This window comes from Populus alba, chromosome 13 (assembly GCF_005239225.2).
Source record: "Populus alba chromosome 13, ASM523922v2, whole genome shotgun sequence".
NCBI lineage: Eukaryota > Viridiplantae > Streptophyta > Magnoliopsida > Malpighiales > Salicaceae > Populus > Populus alba.
In genome coordinates, this window is record NC_133296.1 from 4,588,450 (window position 1) to 4,605,203 (window position 16,754).

The following is a 16,754-nucleotide window of genomic DNA, read 5'->3' on the forward strand; positions in this document are numbered from 1 at the left end:
ATACACTCCACAACAAAATGGAGTGGCAGAGCGGATGAACAGAACTCTATTGGAAAGAACAAGAGCAATGTTGAAAGGCTGCAGGTCTAGAAAAGTCATTCTGGGCAGAAGCAGTCAATACCGCCTGTTATGTAATAAATCGATCTCCGTCTACTGCAATTGAGTTGAAGACACCGATGGAGATGTGGACTGGAAAGCCAGCTGATTATTCTCGATTGCATATATTTGGAAGTCCTGTGTACGTGATGTACAATACTCAAGAGGTCAGTAAGCTGGATTCAAAATCCAGAAAATGTGTATTCTTGGGGTATGCTGATGGAGTGAAGGGGTATCGCTTGTGGGATCCCACTGCCCACAAGGTAGTCATCAATAGAGATGTCATATTTGCAGAAGATAAAATGCAAATGGAAGAAAATAATAGCATTTTAAAGGAGACTACAGAAGTCCAGATGGAAAATACTCAGAATCATACTTCTTCTGAAGCTGTACCAGAGCATGAAGAACAAGAAACAAATAGAGTCTGAAACTCCTGAAGTTCGACGGTCAAACTCGTGAAAGAAGACCACCGGCTTGGCACTCAGAATATGTTACTGAGAGCAACATTGCATACTGTCTTCTAACAGAGGATGGAGAGCCATCAACTTTCCATGAGGCTATCAAAAAGCACAGATGTATCTATGTGGATGACAGCAATGCAAGAGGAGATTGAAGCTCTGCACAAGAATAACACTTGGGATCTTGTTCCGCTACCACAAGGAAGAAAGGCCATTGGCAACAAATGGGTTTACAAGATAAAGTGTGATGGCAATGATCAAGTGGAGCGGTATCGTGCAAGATTGGTGGTGAAAGGATATGCTCAGAAAGAAGGAATAGACTTCAATGAGATATTTTCTCCGGTGGTACGACTTACTACAATCAGAGTAGTCTTGGCAATGTGTGCTATATTTGATCTTCACTTAGAGCAGTTAGATGTGAAAACTGCAATTTCTTCATGGAGAACTTGAAGAAGAAATTTATATGCTCCAAACCAAGGGTTTTGCTGAAACAGGCAAGGAGAACTTGGTTTGCAGGTTGAACAAATCTCTATACGGTCTCAAACAGGCGCCGAGGTGTTGGTACAAGAGATTTTGATTCCTTCATAATTAGCCTTGGGTACAACAGACTCAGTTCAGACCATTGTACGTATTACAAGAGGTTTGAAGAAAATGATGTTTTCATCATTCTGTTGTTGTACGTGGATGACATGTTGGTAATAGGCCCCAACAAAGATCGAGTCCAAGAATTGAAGGCACAGTTGGCTAGGGAGTTTGATATGAAGGACTTGGGACCAGCAAACAAGATTCTAGGGATGCAAATTCACCGAGATAGAAGTAAGAGGAAGATTTGGCTTTCTCAGAAGAATTATTTAAAGAAGATCTTGCGACGCTTCAACATGCAAGATTGTAAGCCAATTTCCACCCCACTTCCTGTTAACTTCAAATTATCCTCAAGTATGTCTCCTAGCAATGAAGCAGAGAGGATGGAGATGTCTCGAGTACCGTATGCATCAGCAGTGGGAAGTTTAATGTTTGCCATGATATGGTACTGAAGACCAGACATTGCACAAGCAGTGGGAGCAACTAGTCAATACATGGCAAATCCTGGTAGAGAGCATTGGAATACTATTAAAGGATCTTGAGATACATCAAGGGTACCCTCAGAATGCCGCATTATGTTATGGAGGATCAGAATTTACTATCAGAAGGTTATGTTGACTCAGATTTTGCTGGTGACCTTGAGAAAAGAAAATCCACTACAGGCTATGTTGTTCATAATTGCAGGAGGAGCTGTGAGCTGGGTCTCTCTAAACTTCCAGACTGTTGTTAGCGCGTTATCCACACAACAGAAGCTGAGTAATATGGCAGCTACACAAGCTTGTAAGGAAGCAATATGGATGAAAAACTTATGGAGGAGCTCGGGCACAAACAAGAGAAGATTCTTTTGTATTGTGATAGTCAGAGTGCCTTGCATATTGCAAGGAATCCAGCGTTTCATTCAAGAACAAAACATATAGATGTTCAGTATCACTTTGTTCGCGAAGTGGTGGAAGATGGAAGTGTGGATTTTCAGAAGGTTCACACAAAGGAAAACCCAGCAGATGCTTTAACCAAACCAGTCAACACTGATAAGTATATATGGTGCAGATCCTCTTGTGGCCTAGCAGAAACGTAAGCAGCATGAAGATGACAAGTATTGAAAGGATAGAAGAATCACAAATGATGAAGTGTGAAGACTTGATTCAATCATCAAAGTCTTCAAGTGGGAGAATGTGAAAACCAACCAATGTGAAAACCAACCACCTAAGTCAACAATGGTGGGAGTCAACAATGGTGGTGAAGCCATCCTTCCTTAGTCACAAATTGTAGGCACCAAACTTGTGCCAAACTTGTGCAACTTGCCTACCCCTTGTATTTGCATGGATGTTTGCCTATAAATAGGCAATGCATCCAAGCATTGTAAACACACCATAAGAGAGAAACAAGAGAGGAAGAGGAGAGTGAAGAGGGAAAATAATCCCACAAATTTGTGAGGTATTTGTGAGAGAGTAAGTGAGGTGTTTTCTCCTAGTAATAGAGAGATTCTTAGTTGTTCTCCTATTATTTGAGAGAGGTTGTAATTCCCACATTACTTAGTAAAATCCTTCTATACTTGCCCGTGGACGTAGCCTAATTGGGTGAACCACGTAAATTCTTGTGTGTCTCATTTCTCATTTTAGCCTTTTGTCTTGTCGGGTTTGCATGCCAGTATCCTAACATAAATAACACTTTGTTTGCTTCAGCAAGTCATTTTCACAAACAGTTTGTGCTCCATTCTGTGATCTTTTATTGCTTCTTCTGATGCTTAGGCTTTTGAAATTCTCGAGTCATTGCTAGAATTACAAGATTAACATTAATGGGTTCTTCGGTTCTAGATTGTAAAAAACCCGCATTGCAGATCCAGTCACTGGAACAAATCCACTTTAGTGCTTTGCTTTGCTGTAGGTATGAAAATATGTCTTACTCGTAGAAATGAATTAAATTTGATATGGGGACATTGAGTTTTTTCGGCCTGTTTTTCACTCTTTGCCGGTATAAGAATGTGCAAGATGCTAGCACTTGATCTTTTGCGATAAAGATGTTGTGTACCAGCGTAACTCAGGGTGCTTCTTAGGGAAGCTCTCTCTTATGACAATGATGGCTTCTAACTTTCTCACTTCATTGAATAATCCATGCACGAAAAGCCGATGAGGCTGAAGGGGTTTTGGATTATTTCTTGTGGATTCATGGTACATCCTCCCTACAATTTACAAACCTGCTGTGAATTCTTTTGTATCTCATTACAAGGGAAGAAATGTGTGCACTCTTCAAGAAGGTGAGAGAGAGATGGGATGCCAACTGATGTATGCACATCATGTCTAAAATTCTGTCTATGGCATGAATATGACATTGAGTTTAGATTTTGAGATGAAATGCGAATGTTTCAAGTCCTGATCGTAGCTCATTTGTTTTGTTGGTATATTAGTTTTTATATGGAAAGTTGGATGCAGCCTGCAAATATTGCGGTTAGGAACAAACAAAGAATGGCTATTGCTACAACTGAAGATAGTTGAGATGCTCTGGTACTTGCTGTCTAATAAGCAAATAACTGATTCAAGAGGTGATCAATTGTGTAGCAGTCAGACAGTAAATCAAACCAGAACCATCTCTAAGAAAACTGATAATGGGAAAGACTTTCTCCTACAAGCCGACTTTAAAAGAGTTGTGATAGCCTGAGAGGGAATGGATTTCTTTTTGGAGCGGTTGGTTCTTGTTTAATCTATTAAATCTCAATCTGCACTTCTCAACTTACAGCATCGAAAGCTCTATGAGCTCATGTACAACTTTTTAACTCACTCAACTAAATGCCAATCCCAAGCTAGTTGAGGTAGGTTACGTGAATTCTTTGTTCTCTATTTATGCTATAATAGATGCCTTCACAAAATTTGCTTTCAACAATGTGTGCTAAGCAGCTGAAACAGATGAGTATATTTTGAGTTGTTTTCCTTTATGATCCTCTTTTATGCATGCCCCTCGTTTGAACTTCTTTACTTTTAAATTGATATTTGATCTTTATATATTTGGAAAGATAAAATTGATCCAATACAATTACTTTTAAATTGCTCGTTTCTTTTTTCGATTTTCCATTCCATGGCAAATTAGATGTTAGCCACGTATATAGATTTAAGGTATTGTAGGGTGCCAGATTAAGTAGGTCCGATAGCAGTTTAAAGATGTGTGGTTGATTCCTGACTCAGGAGTGATATCTATTGGCTGAAACTATTGTATGTCATTTTCAAGGCTCAATAATGGGGGCTGAGGGCTTCAATCAACTTCATTTTCATTTGAGTGGGAAGTGGCATTATTATGCCAGTCAGTTATATCAGTGCTCTTCTTTTGACCAAGGGTTATCACCATCAATATCATCGTGAGAGCATGTTACCAAATACCAACTGGTTTTAAGAGAGTAGTCTGTTGGATGCCAAACCACCGGTATGCTCACTGACATGAGAAAGGCAATCTTTTGTATTGGCTCTGTCTTTGTGCAAATTCCTTTCGATCATTTTAGAATATGATTTGGGTTGCTATAGTTGGTAGTTGGTTAACTAGTGATGTAGTCTGGCTTTTTAATCCATAAATAAAATTACAAATGATTTTCCTTGTTATTTCTAGGTTTTCTACTTCTTAATGGGTTTTTAATCCATAAATAAAATACAATGATTTCACACTAGACTAGAATGATGACTTGAAAGATCCATAATTTTTTATCTGACTTTTGGATCGAAAATCTAGCCCAAACTCCTGGTTTTTGGTAGTGTTTGTGATTTTCCTTGTTATTTCTAGATTTCCTGCTTCTTTCGGATTTCCTGCTTCCATCCTTTGTAATTTTGGATTTCTGTTTTTGTTTTTCTAGTTGAGGTTATGTTTTTGATCTATTTAAGGCTTGTAAACCTCCTAAGAAGTTAGAATTTAGTATTATTAATTTAGAGAGAATAAAACCTGTGAATTTGAGGTACACATCTATGGTCCCTTTTGCTCATAAAGAATTATGTGTTCTTTGTTTGTTGTTATCTTTAGCTTTCGTCTAAATCAACTAAAGCTTGTTGAAGGAACTTGTATTCTTTTTTAATCGTTCACTTTGTCGATAAAATTGACCTTGATTTATCAAAAGAAAAGGTCAGAAATTAGATGCTAAGAATCGCAGGAGAGCTCGGATTCTGGATAGTTGCTTGTGTTGAATCTTCCATTTTAGTTGAGGTTGTTGGCCAGTTTATGTTGCTTCCTTGTCAGTTGCGCTGGAATTTTTCTTTCCTTTTCAAATCTTACGATCTTTGCATGTTGGGAAAGATAATAGACTTGAACTATTTACCAACTATATGCATGGTTTTTCATAGAGGCCTTCATGATTAAGAAGCTATTAATCATTGCGTGAACAATGTGTTCTTTTTTTTCTTCTTCCCCTTGAATTGCAACAATGAAGTTGTTGTAGAGCAGCATTTTTCGTCCTCTGGGTAAATGAACAAATTTCAACTAAAGCCATCAATTTCTCATATCTGTGTACTTTAGTTTAGAGCTTTTTATGCGTGTTGCTTTACACTTCTAAAGCTAATCATTCTACGTGCTTCTCTGTTTGTCAACAGTGTAGCTCAAGGAACACCAGACGCTGAACAGAGGACAAAGAGTAGTAACAGGAAGTTAAAAATCTGGCTTCTCGTCTTTGTTTTCTGCGCAAGGACCAATAGGTATTGAAAACATGTTCTCCATTTCTTTCTCTAAAGCATTTTTGCGATAAGGTTATGGAGAATAATCCATAACCTGTGGGATTCTTGTGAGTTCCATGTTTGGCCTAACTCATTATGTTGTGGCTCAAATGAGAAAACCCGGTCCTTCAACATTTGAGATGGGGTAGCAACCAGCTGCTAGGTTAGGTGAGCTACACGTGGATAACGACAAGGGGTCGTAATCAACTATGACCTTTTCATGGTTGGAAATCAGCTAGCTATTGCATGTTCATACTGCATGCGTGTCATGCCTATTGACTAGTCCAACATACATCTGTGCATCACGATCTTGCGTTCACAGTCAAGGAGATAACAACCAATCACATGTCATTCTAGTGCAAATGTTTTCGAGCTGCAGCGCACCATGCATGTTTGGATGAAAAGATGTGGAATCAAATGCCTATGAAATACTTTTCTTATCAATATAATGATCAGATAAGGATGATTTTGGCTTTTGATGGGAGTGGCGAACCAGGGGAGTTTTCGTTTCTGTTTCTACCTTTGAGGTTAATTGAAAGTCAAGGCACTCAGAAGAGCGTGGGGTGTCCTAATGACCATCCAGGAGGAATACCTTTAAATTCTCATCTGGTATTGGCTTTACCTTTACCTTTACCTAGGTATTCTTTGTTCTTCTGTCCATCTATAAAGCTCAAAAACCGCGACTGGGACAAAAATCATGGGCTACTTGTCAAGGGACGGCGAGAAAAAATAGTTTTTATATTCCATTTTTGGCACGTGGGGATGTGAATTTTAGCTGAACAAGTTACCTAGGGTATGACTTGTCCAACAAAATAAAGTTACCTATTATATGGGAAAGGAGAGCAGAGCATTGGAGGGGTGAAAACCCCTGATACTTTTGCTTTACATCACCCATGAAATTATTCGAAGCATAAATCTTATTCCTCTTGGTAAACGATATAGCTAGAATTGATTAAGGGTTGATTTTTAGCGGTTAGGTAAGAATTTATTGTAGATAGACTGCATGGATAACCTATTAGATATATTTATGGATTGATGCGATATGTTTAAGCACAAGAAAAGATCTAGTCGCTCCAAACTAGAATAATGATCTAAAAAATCATAATTTTTTATTGCACAAGAAAAGATCTGGTTGCTTTAAATCAGAATAATTGTGTAAAAAATTCATAATTTTTTATTTTACTGCTGAACCCTATGTGGAATGTTGTATGTTGAGATATTAAAATTCTAATTCTGCCTGGGTCAGTTTTGTTGTTTTGTTTTATGTGTTGTTTTGGAATTCATGATTATTTTATTTGTATTTTAAGATTTTTATTTTGTTTTCTAGTTGGGATAGGTTTTATGGGCTAATTAAGGTTATGTAAACCTTAGAAAGGAGATAATTTTTATTAATATTATTTTTTTAGAGAGAATAAAATTGTGAATTTAGAGTTCATATTTTTTATCATCAAATTTTCAAGTTCTATGTTTATTTATTGTTTTTAGCTTCGCTGCATTCGTAACAAACAAAATAACGTGAACTCGATCATCGACACAGAAGCATATTTTAAGGATAAATATCTTGTATCAGGAATTGTGGATAATCACACACTCTTTTTGGTTATCAGATGTCCTCATTGTTTAGCATATGCTCTCAAAAACCAATCAAAATCATCCGCCCATTTGTCTCGTTCTTCAGCTTTTGTCCAATTCTGGCACCTCATTTTTGCTCAATACCCTTTTGGCCCCATTATATCATGGAAACCCCCCCATCTTCCCATCCTTAGGAACAGCAGTTTTTTCTTCTTTTGTTCTCACTTTTTCCGCTGCAAATGGTTGCCAGGAAGTTTCACCTTTCTGAAGACAAGTTAAATAATATTATCCGATATCTTTTCTTGCTATGAAACAAAGAACATACAGTTTAAAATCAACCCTCTGTTATTGGATAATGCTATTGTTTTCCAAGTCTACGAGGCATATCCTTTAAATTATCCAAAATCAGCATTATGAGCTGCATCGAGGAAACCATCTCCCGTCGTGATAACGAATTTAGAAGCCATGACCACTCTGATGACAACACGCGGTGGTTTAGAACACGAAAACGATTATTTGCGGTGTTGGTGCTTGTTATTATAATACTTAGAACACGTAATTAGCCCCGTTAATGTTTGGAATCAAGGAGTCATGAGTCTTCCATGACCAAAGCTGCTTCGTTTTTGGTTAGACTTTGAAAAAAATAAGGGGTGAGGGGAGATTCTGCGTTTGGTGTATGTTACCATGACTAAAAAAATCAAAACCCCACCTGCAAAAGGCCCGTAATCCGTGCTAGGTATCCTTTACACCGCACGTGTGATTGAAACCTGTTGAAGAATTGACCCTCGATTTGCTGATTGTCAAATGTTAATTTATGGAAGATCGTTGACTAACAGGAACACAGTAAGCTGGTTTGTCAAATTACTTGTGTTTTGAAAACATAACAGGGAGGAAAGATTTCAAGTGGTAGTTCAGATTAATTGAAATAAAATCAACATGTTGGAGTACTGACGTGCCAATAATTCATTGTTTAATCTATAATTAAATCGAAATTGAATGCTCATCTGCAAAGTTGGTCTAAATGAGGAACTGTTGATGAAAGGGAGGGCTGAGGATTCTCATCATCATCTTTGCTTATTTATTACAGGCTTCATCCCAGCGGTGCAGCTTTGAAGATTACAGGAAGAGGGATCGTGTCTCTAGTCTAAACCACAAACTAATGAAATTGAATTTATTTTTATTTTTTTGTCGAATAGAGCACAAAAACATTTGGGTGAGACAAGTTTTCGTGATTGATATAATCACATAAAAAAATAAATTATTAATTTTAAATGCTAATCAATTAAAAGATTTAATTAAAAAAAATTATGATGGAAGAACAAAAAAAATAATAGAAAAGGAGTTAGAATTGACATTGTTTTTCATAAAAAAAATTAAAAGGATAATTTTTTTTTTTTTTTATTTTGATCCCTTTACTTTTAGTTTCCTAAAAAGAATCAAATCTAATCTTTTATCATGAAATTGAATACGCCAACCCGATGGCGAGTTGATTTTCTAGACCTCCATGACCATATAATAAACAAGTAAAAATAAATTATCAATTTTGAATTTTAATCAATACAACATTAAAAAAAACTAAATTGAAAAGAAAAAAAATAATAATAAAAAAAAACCATAAAAATACTATTGGAATCCACCAATGAATTGTACGATGAGTTCTTTTATTATTTTTTATCTTTTGTTAATTTTTAAGTGGTGGTACTTGACTAACAGGGAATTATATGTGGATAAGAAAGAACAAGCGTGTGCTCTTTCACGTCCAACAATTAATATCAATTTTTCTTTCGTAAACTTTACGCAGCACGGTCCATTTTTTCTTGGAGCTTTTTGGCTTTGTTTATAGTTTATTTTATTATTATTATTTATTTTGAATACTGTCCTCGGCAAGAAAGATTGAAATATTGGAGTTGCTTGTCTCATTGTAAACGTTAACAGAATCACTAATCAATAAATTATTAGCTGATTTCGTCAGTTTATTTTCATATTTAAGCAACATTGAATCAAATATATTTGTTTAGATAACGTTAATGTCGGCTGCCCATACAGTTAGGTCACAGAATAACTTTTTACTAGACAATAAAGAACCTCCTCTCTTCTTTATCCACACCACCACCCCATCACATCGCCAGAAAAATATCTATCGTCTCTGAGCGTTAAAGCCTCTATTATCCAGTAAACCTCCATGCTTTTGGCCCTTTTTCCTTCCTGTACATTTTGTCCTTTGTGTCTGCGTTCCACTGTGGGAGAGGCCCCCCCCCATGGACCGAGTTTTTGAGCTTTTAAACAGGAGAAGTCTATCCATCCGTCGAAAATTTGGATCAAAAAGTCAAGAGATGCATCAACTTACGCCAGAGGATGATGGAGACCATCAAGCACAATTAAGGGGCTTGAAAAAGATTTGGGAAAGGAGACGAAGGGGTTCGGAGGACGCGTGTCAAGTGCTTGTCCGAAAGAGTTAAGAGATGATGTCATGAGATGAAAGCATGGAGCTCTCATCCTTTGAACAAGCCGCCATCTTTACATGAAATGTTGAAGACAAAAAAGTGGAAGCGACCAATTATATCAACCCCCCACAGCTGGCTTAGGGGTCCAATCTAAACTATGCTCCTTTCTTCTTTTAAAAAAATAAAAAAATAAAGATTGTTCTGATCCCATTTTCCACATGAGGACAAATCTCCACCTCCATAAATTGGCACCCCACCCTCTCCTTCGAAAAATTTCAATCTCCTTCTCTCTCTCTCTCTCTTAGCTTGTTTGCTCATCGAAACCTAGCTTAAGAGTTAGAAGACCTCTAGGCTTCTTTCCCAGCTTGTTCAATCGTTTCTTCTTTTCTTTGATATATATTGATATCGATATCAAAATATATCTTCCACCTAGACTAGTCTTATTTATTATTTTGGGCGGTCCATTATTCTAATCTTAGATTAGCATGAAGAACCCACAATCAAGCTTGCCCCCAGGGTTTAGGTTCCACCCGACAGATGAGGAGCTCATCCTCCACTACCTTAAGAAGAAGTTGGCATCCACACCGTTCCCTGTTTCTATCATAGCAGATGTCGACATCTATAAGTTTGATCCGTGGGACTTGCCAGGTTTCTTTTTTATCCTATACCCCGGAACAACACCATGCTTAATTTGTTTTCTATATTACATGCTTTCTTATGTCATTTACTTTAAAATATTATATGTCAAAATGTCTAAAACCAATTGAAGTCTAAGAAACAAGTGGCTTGTGCTCTTTCAGATTACATGTTACTAATTAGGGACTTGTGTTCGGTGTTTGTTAATTTTATATCAGCTAAATCTTCCTTGGGGGAGAAAGAGTGGTACTTTTTCAGTCCTAGAGATCGCAAGTACCCCAATGGAGCAAGGCCTAACAGAGCAGCTGCATCTGGATATTGGAAGGCAACTGGAACAGACAAAATCATAATGACATCAACAATGGCACCAGGCGGTGTGGTTGGAGGGCAAGAGAACATTGGAGTTAAAAAGGCTCTTGTTTTCTACAAGGGAAGGCCTCCAAAGGGTGTCAAGACTAATTGGATCATGCATGAGTATCGCCTAGCAGATACTCCCACCTGCAACAACAACAACAACAACAACAACAACAAATCCCTGAAGCCAAAAGATTCATCCATGAGGGTAAGCGTAATTAACAATTATATTGCAAGTTGTACTCTTATTAGTGTCTCTGCAAGGAATTGTCTCTGTTATGATTTAAGATATTTTTTCAAGGACGTCATAGTTTTTGGACAAGTCAATTTTAGCTCATGTCCAACCTAGCTTGAGCTGTCTTAATTACTAGTTGTTTTTGGTTTTGCAGTTAGATGACTGGGTTCTTTGCCGGATTTACAAGAAATCCCAAGCTTTAACTTCATCTCCAAGGGCATTAATATCCAGTGAACATGACCAAGAAGAAGAAGAACAACAACAATTTGTCCAGGAAACCCTTTTACCCATAAGCAACAAGAATCCTCTCATGTCCCAGAAGTCTTGTTCTTTCTCCAGCTTGTTCGACGCCATGGACTATTCCATGTGCAGTAGTTTCCAGGCAGATACCGCATTCAATCCAATAGGGTTTGAGTCAAACCCTACGTTGAATAGTTCTGCAACACAGTTGGACCAACCTTTCTTCAGTAACAGCAACTCTGCAAGCAACAGTAACATCACGAGCAGCAGTTCCTTTCTTCAAAAGTTACCTCAGTTGAACACTTCAATGCCAAACATGCAGGGGAATAAACTCAAACGCCAGCTTCCACACTTTGACGAGGACTTGCTTCATCCATCAAAAAAGTACATGAACTCTTGCAGTTTCACTAACTCCAACAATAATACTCAAACTGATATGGGTCAATACAATTTCCTAAGCCAGACATTCTTGGACCAGCAATTGCTGTTGAGCCCACATCTTCAATTTCTAGGTTAAAATGAAGGGCCCGAGAGAGAGAGAGAGAGAGAGGGAATTTAAAAAATTAAAAAAAAAAAAAAAAAACATTTATGTGAGAAAACAAATAGCATTAAGGATTATTACCATTAGATGCGTGTGGGGGTCTGATTTTTTTGTCATTACAAAGTGACAAACAACTACTTGATATGGTATAAAAAAAAAAGATGCCTGTGTTGATTGTCATGGATGAGTTTGACAAGGAAAAAGACAGGACGGGGGAGTTGTCATTTTGGAATCATACATGATTTTTGTAGAGAAGATTGTACAATGATTGCATTGGCAGATCAAATGGATTGGTTTCTGCTTTGAAATATATGTGATTACTACTCTTTTTTTCTTCTTTTTTTTGTCTTCAAATAAATTTAATCTTCCACGCCGAATTTCTTGATCCTTGACATTACATCGCTTTCTTTATTTTTATTCTTATTTTTAAGTGTTTCGATAGCTGGTGAATCAAACCCGTCGCTTCCTAACTACATGTTACTATTTGCTTATATATTGTAATAACAACATTATTACAATATATATATACATATATATATATATATATCAACTATTTCAAAATTTTGATATTATATAGTTACATAATTGATGAGTTTTGCATAATAAAAGAATATCAAATACAAGCAAAGATACCTAAGGGGAACAATGAATAGGAAATTTAACAAGGATATATATACGTTACACTTTCCATATATATTCAGTATTTTTTCATAATAACTTGAATAAACGTTTTGCATCAACAAAATCTCTTAATACTTTTTAGTTTAATGAAGAATTTAATTATTGTTTAAATTATTTAATTTTTTATCTGATTTTTTTTTAATACCTTATAAAACATTTCACCTCCAAATATTCAATCCAATCATTTTGTTTGACTCCGTTTTCTGCTAAAATCAAGAGGGTACAAAGAAACAAAGGTTTTATTAACCGGAGCCGTCCAGCAATTTTCTTTTTTTCATGTTCACCAAAAACAAAGGATAGTTTTCATATTTTCCTCCTTGGAGTGGACTTACCTAAATTTAAAAAATTCTTGGCATATGGTTGCTATTATCTCCTTGGTATGATATATATATATATATATATATATATATATATATATATATAGTGGCACGTTGCAGATTCCAAAATGCTCGTGTTCTGATCGTAAGAAAGAATATCCAGCAAGCATTGTTTACAGCATTCAAATAGAAAATAACAAGCATTTAACATACAAAAGTCAAAAGTGTGAGTGTGTGTGTATCCAGATGCATTGAACTACAGAAAGGTTTTAATGTGTAAAGAGTAGATAAAGATTTGTTTGGCGGTGATTCATAGCTTCATGCATGTGATAGGACAGAGTATATATTGGATTTGATCGATTAAAGTTGTGTTTGGTATTTTTCTTTGCCTTTCCAAAACCTCACCTCATATAAATATTAATTAACTAAGAGGTGGCACAAAACATTATCTATTATTTTAAAATTTATTTTTAAAATATTTGTTATCATTTATTTTTTACGTGGTTATTTTAATTTTATGACCGATATCACAAGTTTCGTGGATTAACCTGGTTGACTCGAATATTTTTTTTTTAATTGATGATTTCTTTTTCAGTTTTATCCTTTAATATCTTCAATACAAGGTTGATTAGTAGTTAAACTTTATTATTTATTTTGATTTGTTTTTTACAAGATTATCTCGATCTCATAATTAAGTCACAATTTATACAAGTTAACCTGAATATTTTTTTTATTGTTTTAGATTGAAAATTTTTTAATTTCATTATTCAACAATTAGTTTCTTGGAAATTAAGCTTCATAATTTTTCTGATTCACTTTCTATGGGTTTATCATTATCTTATGATCCAGGTTATAGGTCTGGTGGGTTAACCGAGTTGACTCAAGTTGTTTTTTGTATTTCTTAAAAAAAAAAAAAATCAGCCTTAAACATTGAATTGATTAAAAATTAGGCATCATAATTTGTTTTGATTTGTTTATATAAGATTATCATGATTTCATGACTCGAATTGTAGATTTAAAAAGTTAACTTAGGTTTACTAAAGTCAATCTAATATTTTTTCATCTCAATATTTTTTGAGTTTATTTTAGTCGAATTATATTTTTATTAGTTATTTAAATTATATTTAAACCTCTCAAGTTAACCATGTAGATTTCCACATGATTTTTTTTTTATTAAAAAAAAACATTAGCCACATGTTGTGTTTTTTTTATGATAAAAAAATAATAATTTTATCTACAGCATACCTTTACCAACTATATAGCGTCGTTCATTTGTAACGAGGATTGTTGGATTGGAGCACTTCATAGAATTCCTGCTAACATGATATATTATATTGTTAATTTGAGTTGTTCAAATCCATTGAATATATTATTTTTTATAAAAAAAATAATATTATTTTAAATTTATTCTAATTAAATTATATTTTTATTAATCATCTAAATTACTTTTAAACCTATCAAATTTACCAAGTAAACTTTCACATGATTATTATTTTTTTATTCAAAAAAACATTAGCCACACGTGTTTTTTTTTTATGATAAAGAAATAATAATTTTATCTACAGCACAGCTTTACCAAGTATCTAGGCCTTGTTTGTTTCAAGGAAACTGAATTCCAGGAATTCAGTTTCCTCATTTTCCAGTGTTTGGGAACCATCCGGAAAATTAGTCAAAGGAAAGTTAATTCCAGTCAAAGGAAAATGTTAAGTTTAACATAAGGAAAGTGTTTTCCGTTTTTAATTCTCGGAAAACACTTTCCTGAGCCAATGCTGCGTGTGTTTTCTGTAACTGTTCATGGTAATTGCACTGTTCATTGAACAGTGCAATTAACATGAACAGTGTATTGCATACACTGTTCACTAAAAAAGAGTGAACAGTGCAGTTTTAGTGCACTGTTCCGTTTTTTTTTTTTTTTTTTTAATATAAGTGTGCTATTTTTTTAACATTAAAAAAAAAATAGTTTAGAGTGAATTTTATACCTTAATATTTTATCCAATTTTATTACATGCTAAAAAATATTATTAAAACTATAGTTTTTGTCGGATGTATTTCGTACGTAATGAAATTATAAATGGTTTCATAGAATAGTAAAAAATATTTCACAAGCTTATTTCTTTATAATATAATATGATATATATAGTTTATATTTTATAAAATAAGCTATGTATGAATATAGAATATTATAAAAAAAAATTCATCATTATACATTTTAGATTTTATTTTTTTTATTGTAAGTGATTAAATATTTTATATTAAATATTATATATATATTAGATAAATTTGAAAAAAAAATAATTTATTAATAAATTATTTTCCAATTCATTTTTCATAACACAACCAAACACTGGAAAGTGTTTTCCATAACACTACCAAACATCGGAAAATACTTTCTCGGAATTCACTTTCCAGGAATTCACTTTCCCCGGAATTCATTTTCCAAAAAGAATTCACTTTCCTGCAAACAAACGGGGCCCTAGTGTCATTCATTTGTAACGAGGATTGTTGGATTGGAGCGCTTCCTTAGAATTACTGCTAACATAATATATTATATTGTTAAATCTTATCTTTTAAATTAATTTAAGGATATGTAAAATTAAATTAACTCGATTTATCATGTTAGCATTAATTTTAGAAGAACCGACTTTTTATCTTAAACTTTACTGAAAGCGATGAAAAAGTCAGCAGAATATTTATATATTTTTTATTTTTTCAAGTTAGGCTGGAATAATTTATATCATCTTGATATATTATGTTAGTTTTTAAGTTAGACTTCAGTGGAACAACGGTTATATTCCTTCACCTAAAAATGTTTACATTGACTTTCAAGGGCGTTGAAATCCTTTCGCATTGTTCATTTGTTATTTCAAAATTTGATTGGAAATAAATAAATATTTTATTTTCATCTTTATTTTACAGTGAAAAGACACTGGGAAGCAAAAAAAAAAAAAAAAACATTATATCTAGGGCTATTTTTATATTTTTACAATGATTTTTTTTTCCAATTATAATTAAAGTTAAAGGGGCACTTTAGTATTTCGCATAAATATAAAATAATAAACCATTCAATGAATAATAAAATAACAAAAATATCCTTAAAAAAAAAAAAAACTTGAGATCAATGGGAGCTTAAGGGCAATTCTGTATTTAATTAAATAAAAATACCAAAAAGATGGATGCATGTGTAGCACAATCAAGGGTGTATGAAAGGCGTTTGTACCCTTTGGGCAGAGCTTGCAACGTCTATCAGCATCAAAAAATATCATTTCCTTGTTATTAGAATAGTTATCCTCTCCCTTTTCTATTTGTGTGGCGCATGTCTCATTTGGTAGTTGGGTTTTGCACCAATAGTTTTTTTTTGTTTCTTTCTCTCTTCTTCTTCAAATATTACAGCTTGACCTTTGTAATTATAGACATTTCAATTTCAATATTTATTTTTTTAATTTTTAATTTTTTATCTTAACTCTTTTATAAAAAAAATTATTTGTTTTCAATTTCATCTTTCTATTCTAAATTACCACATATTATATTGTCTAATATGGTACTCATTCTTTGAGTTTCTAATTTTTATCTTTAATCCTTTTGTAAAATTTTTAATAATTTTTAATTTTATCATTCAATTCAGATTAATAGTATTATTATTTCAAATTTGGTTCTCATTGTTTTGATTTCTAATTTTTTTCTTGATCCTTTTGTAAAAGTTATTATTATTTTCAATTTCACCCTTTAATTACAACATTGTTTTCTTATGTCAATTTTGATCATCATTCTTTTTTAAAAAACAAATTCCTTTTACTACATTGATTTTTTTTATTTGACCCTTTAATTAAATATAAAATTTATTTTATATTTTAATTTTGATCCTTATTCTTTTAATTGTTATGTTTTTTAAAATCTTTTTGTATAATATTTTTTTTTCAAT

General features: G+C 33.9%; 1 protein-coding gene and 1 long non-coding RNA gene across 3 annotated transcripts; both read left to right on the plus strand.

The window, feature by feature from the left end:
• The first annotated feature begins 2,800 nt into the window (after positions 1-2,800).
• Positions 2,801-6,652, plus strand: LOC140954469 (uncharacterized). Of its 2 annotated transcripts, none has more exons than XR_012167720.1 (2): positions 2,801-3,942; positions 5,696-6,652. It is a non-coding gene; the product is annotated as an uncharacterized lncRNA (long non-coding RNA). The 2 variants fall into 2 exon arrangements; XR_012167721.1 differs by lacking the exon at positions 2,801-3,942 and adding an exon at positions 3,958-5,566.
• Positions 6,653-10,108: 3,456 nt separating this feature from the next.
• LOC118036520 (NAC transcription factor 47) lies at positions 10,109-12,174 on the plus strand. Its single transcript, XM_035042244.2, has 3 exons — positions 10,109-10,479; positions 10,686-11,029; positions 11,211-12,174. The coding sequence occupies exons 1-3, from the start codon at positions 10,317-10,319 to the stop codon at positions 11,811-11,813; spliced, it is 1,110 nt and encodes a 369-aa protein (XP_034898135.1). The 5' UTR covers positions 10,109-10,316; the 3' UTR covers positions 11,814-12,174.
• The last annotated feature ends 4,580 nt before the right edge of the window (positions 12,175-16,754 follow it).

What these genes read in the sequence shown, in the direction of transcription:
- LOC118036520 (XM_035042244.2), top strand. Translation starts at nt 10,317, where the DNA reads ATGAAGAACCCACAATCAAGCTTGCCCCCAGGGTTTAGGTTCCACCCG. An exon ending in TGATCCGTGGGACTTGCCAG is followed by an intron (nt 10,480 to 10,685) that starts GTTTCTTTTTTA and finishes ATTTTATATCAG; the next exon opens with CTAAATCTTCCTTGGGGGAG. An exon ending in CAAAAGATTCATCCATGAGG is followed by an intron (nt 11,030 to 11,210) that starts GTAAGCGTAATT and finishes TTGGTTTTGCAG; the next exon opens with TTAGATGACTGGGTTCTTTG.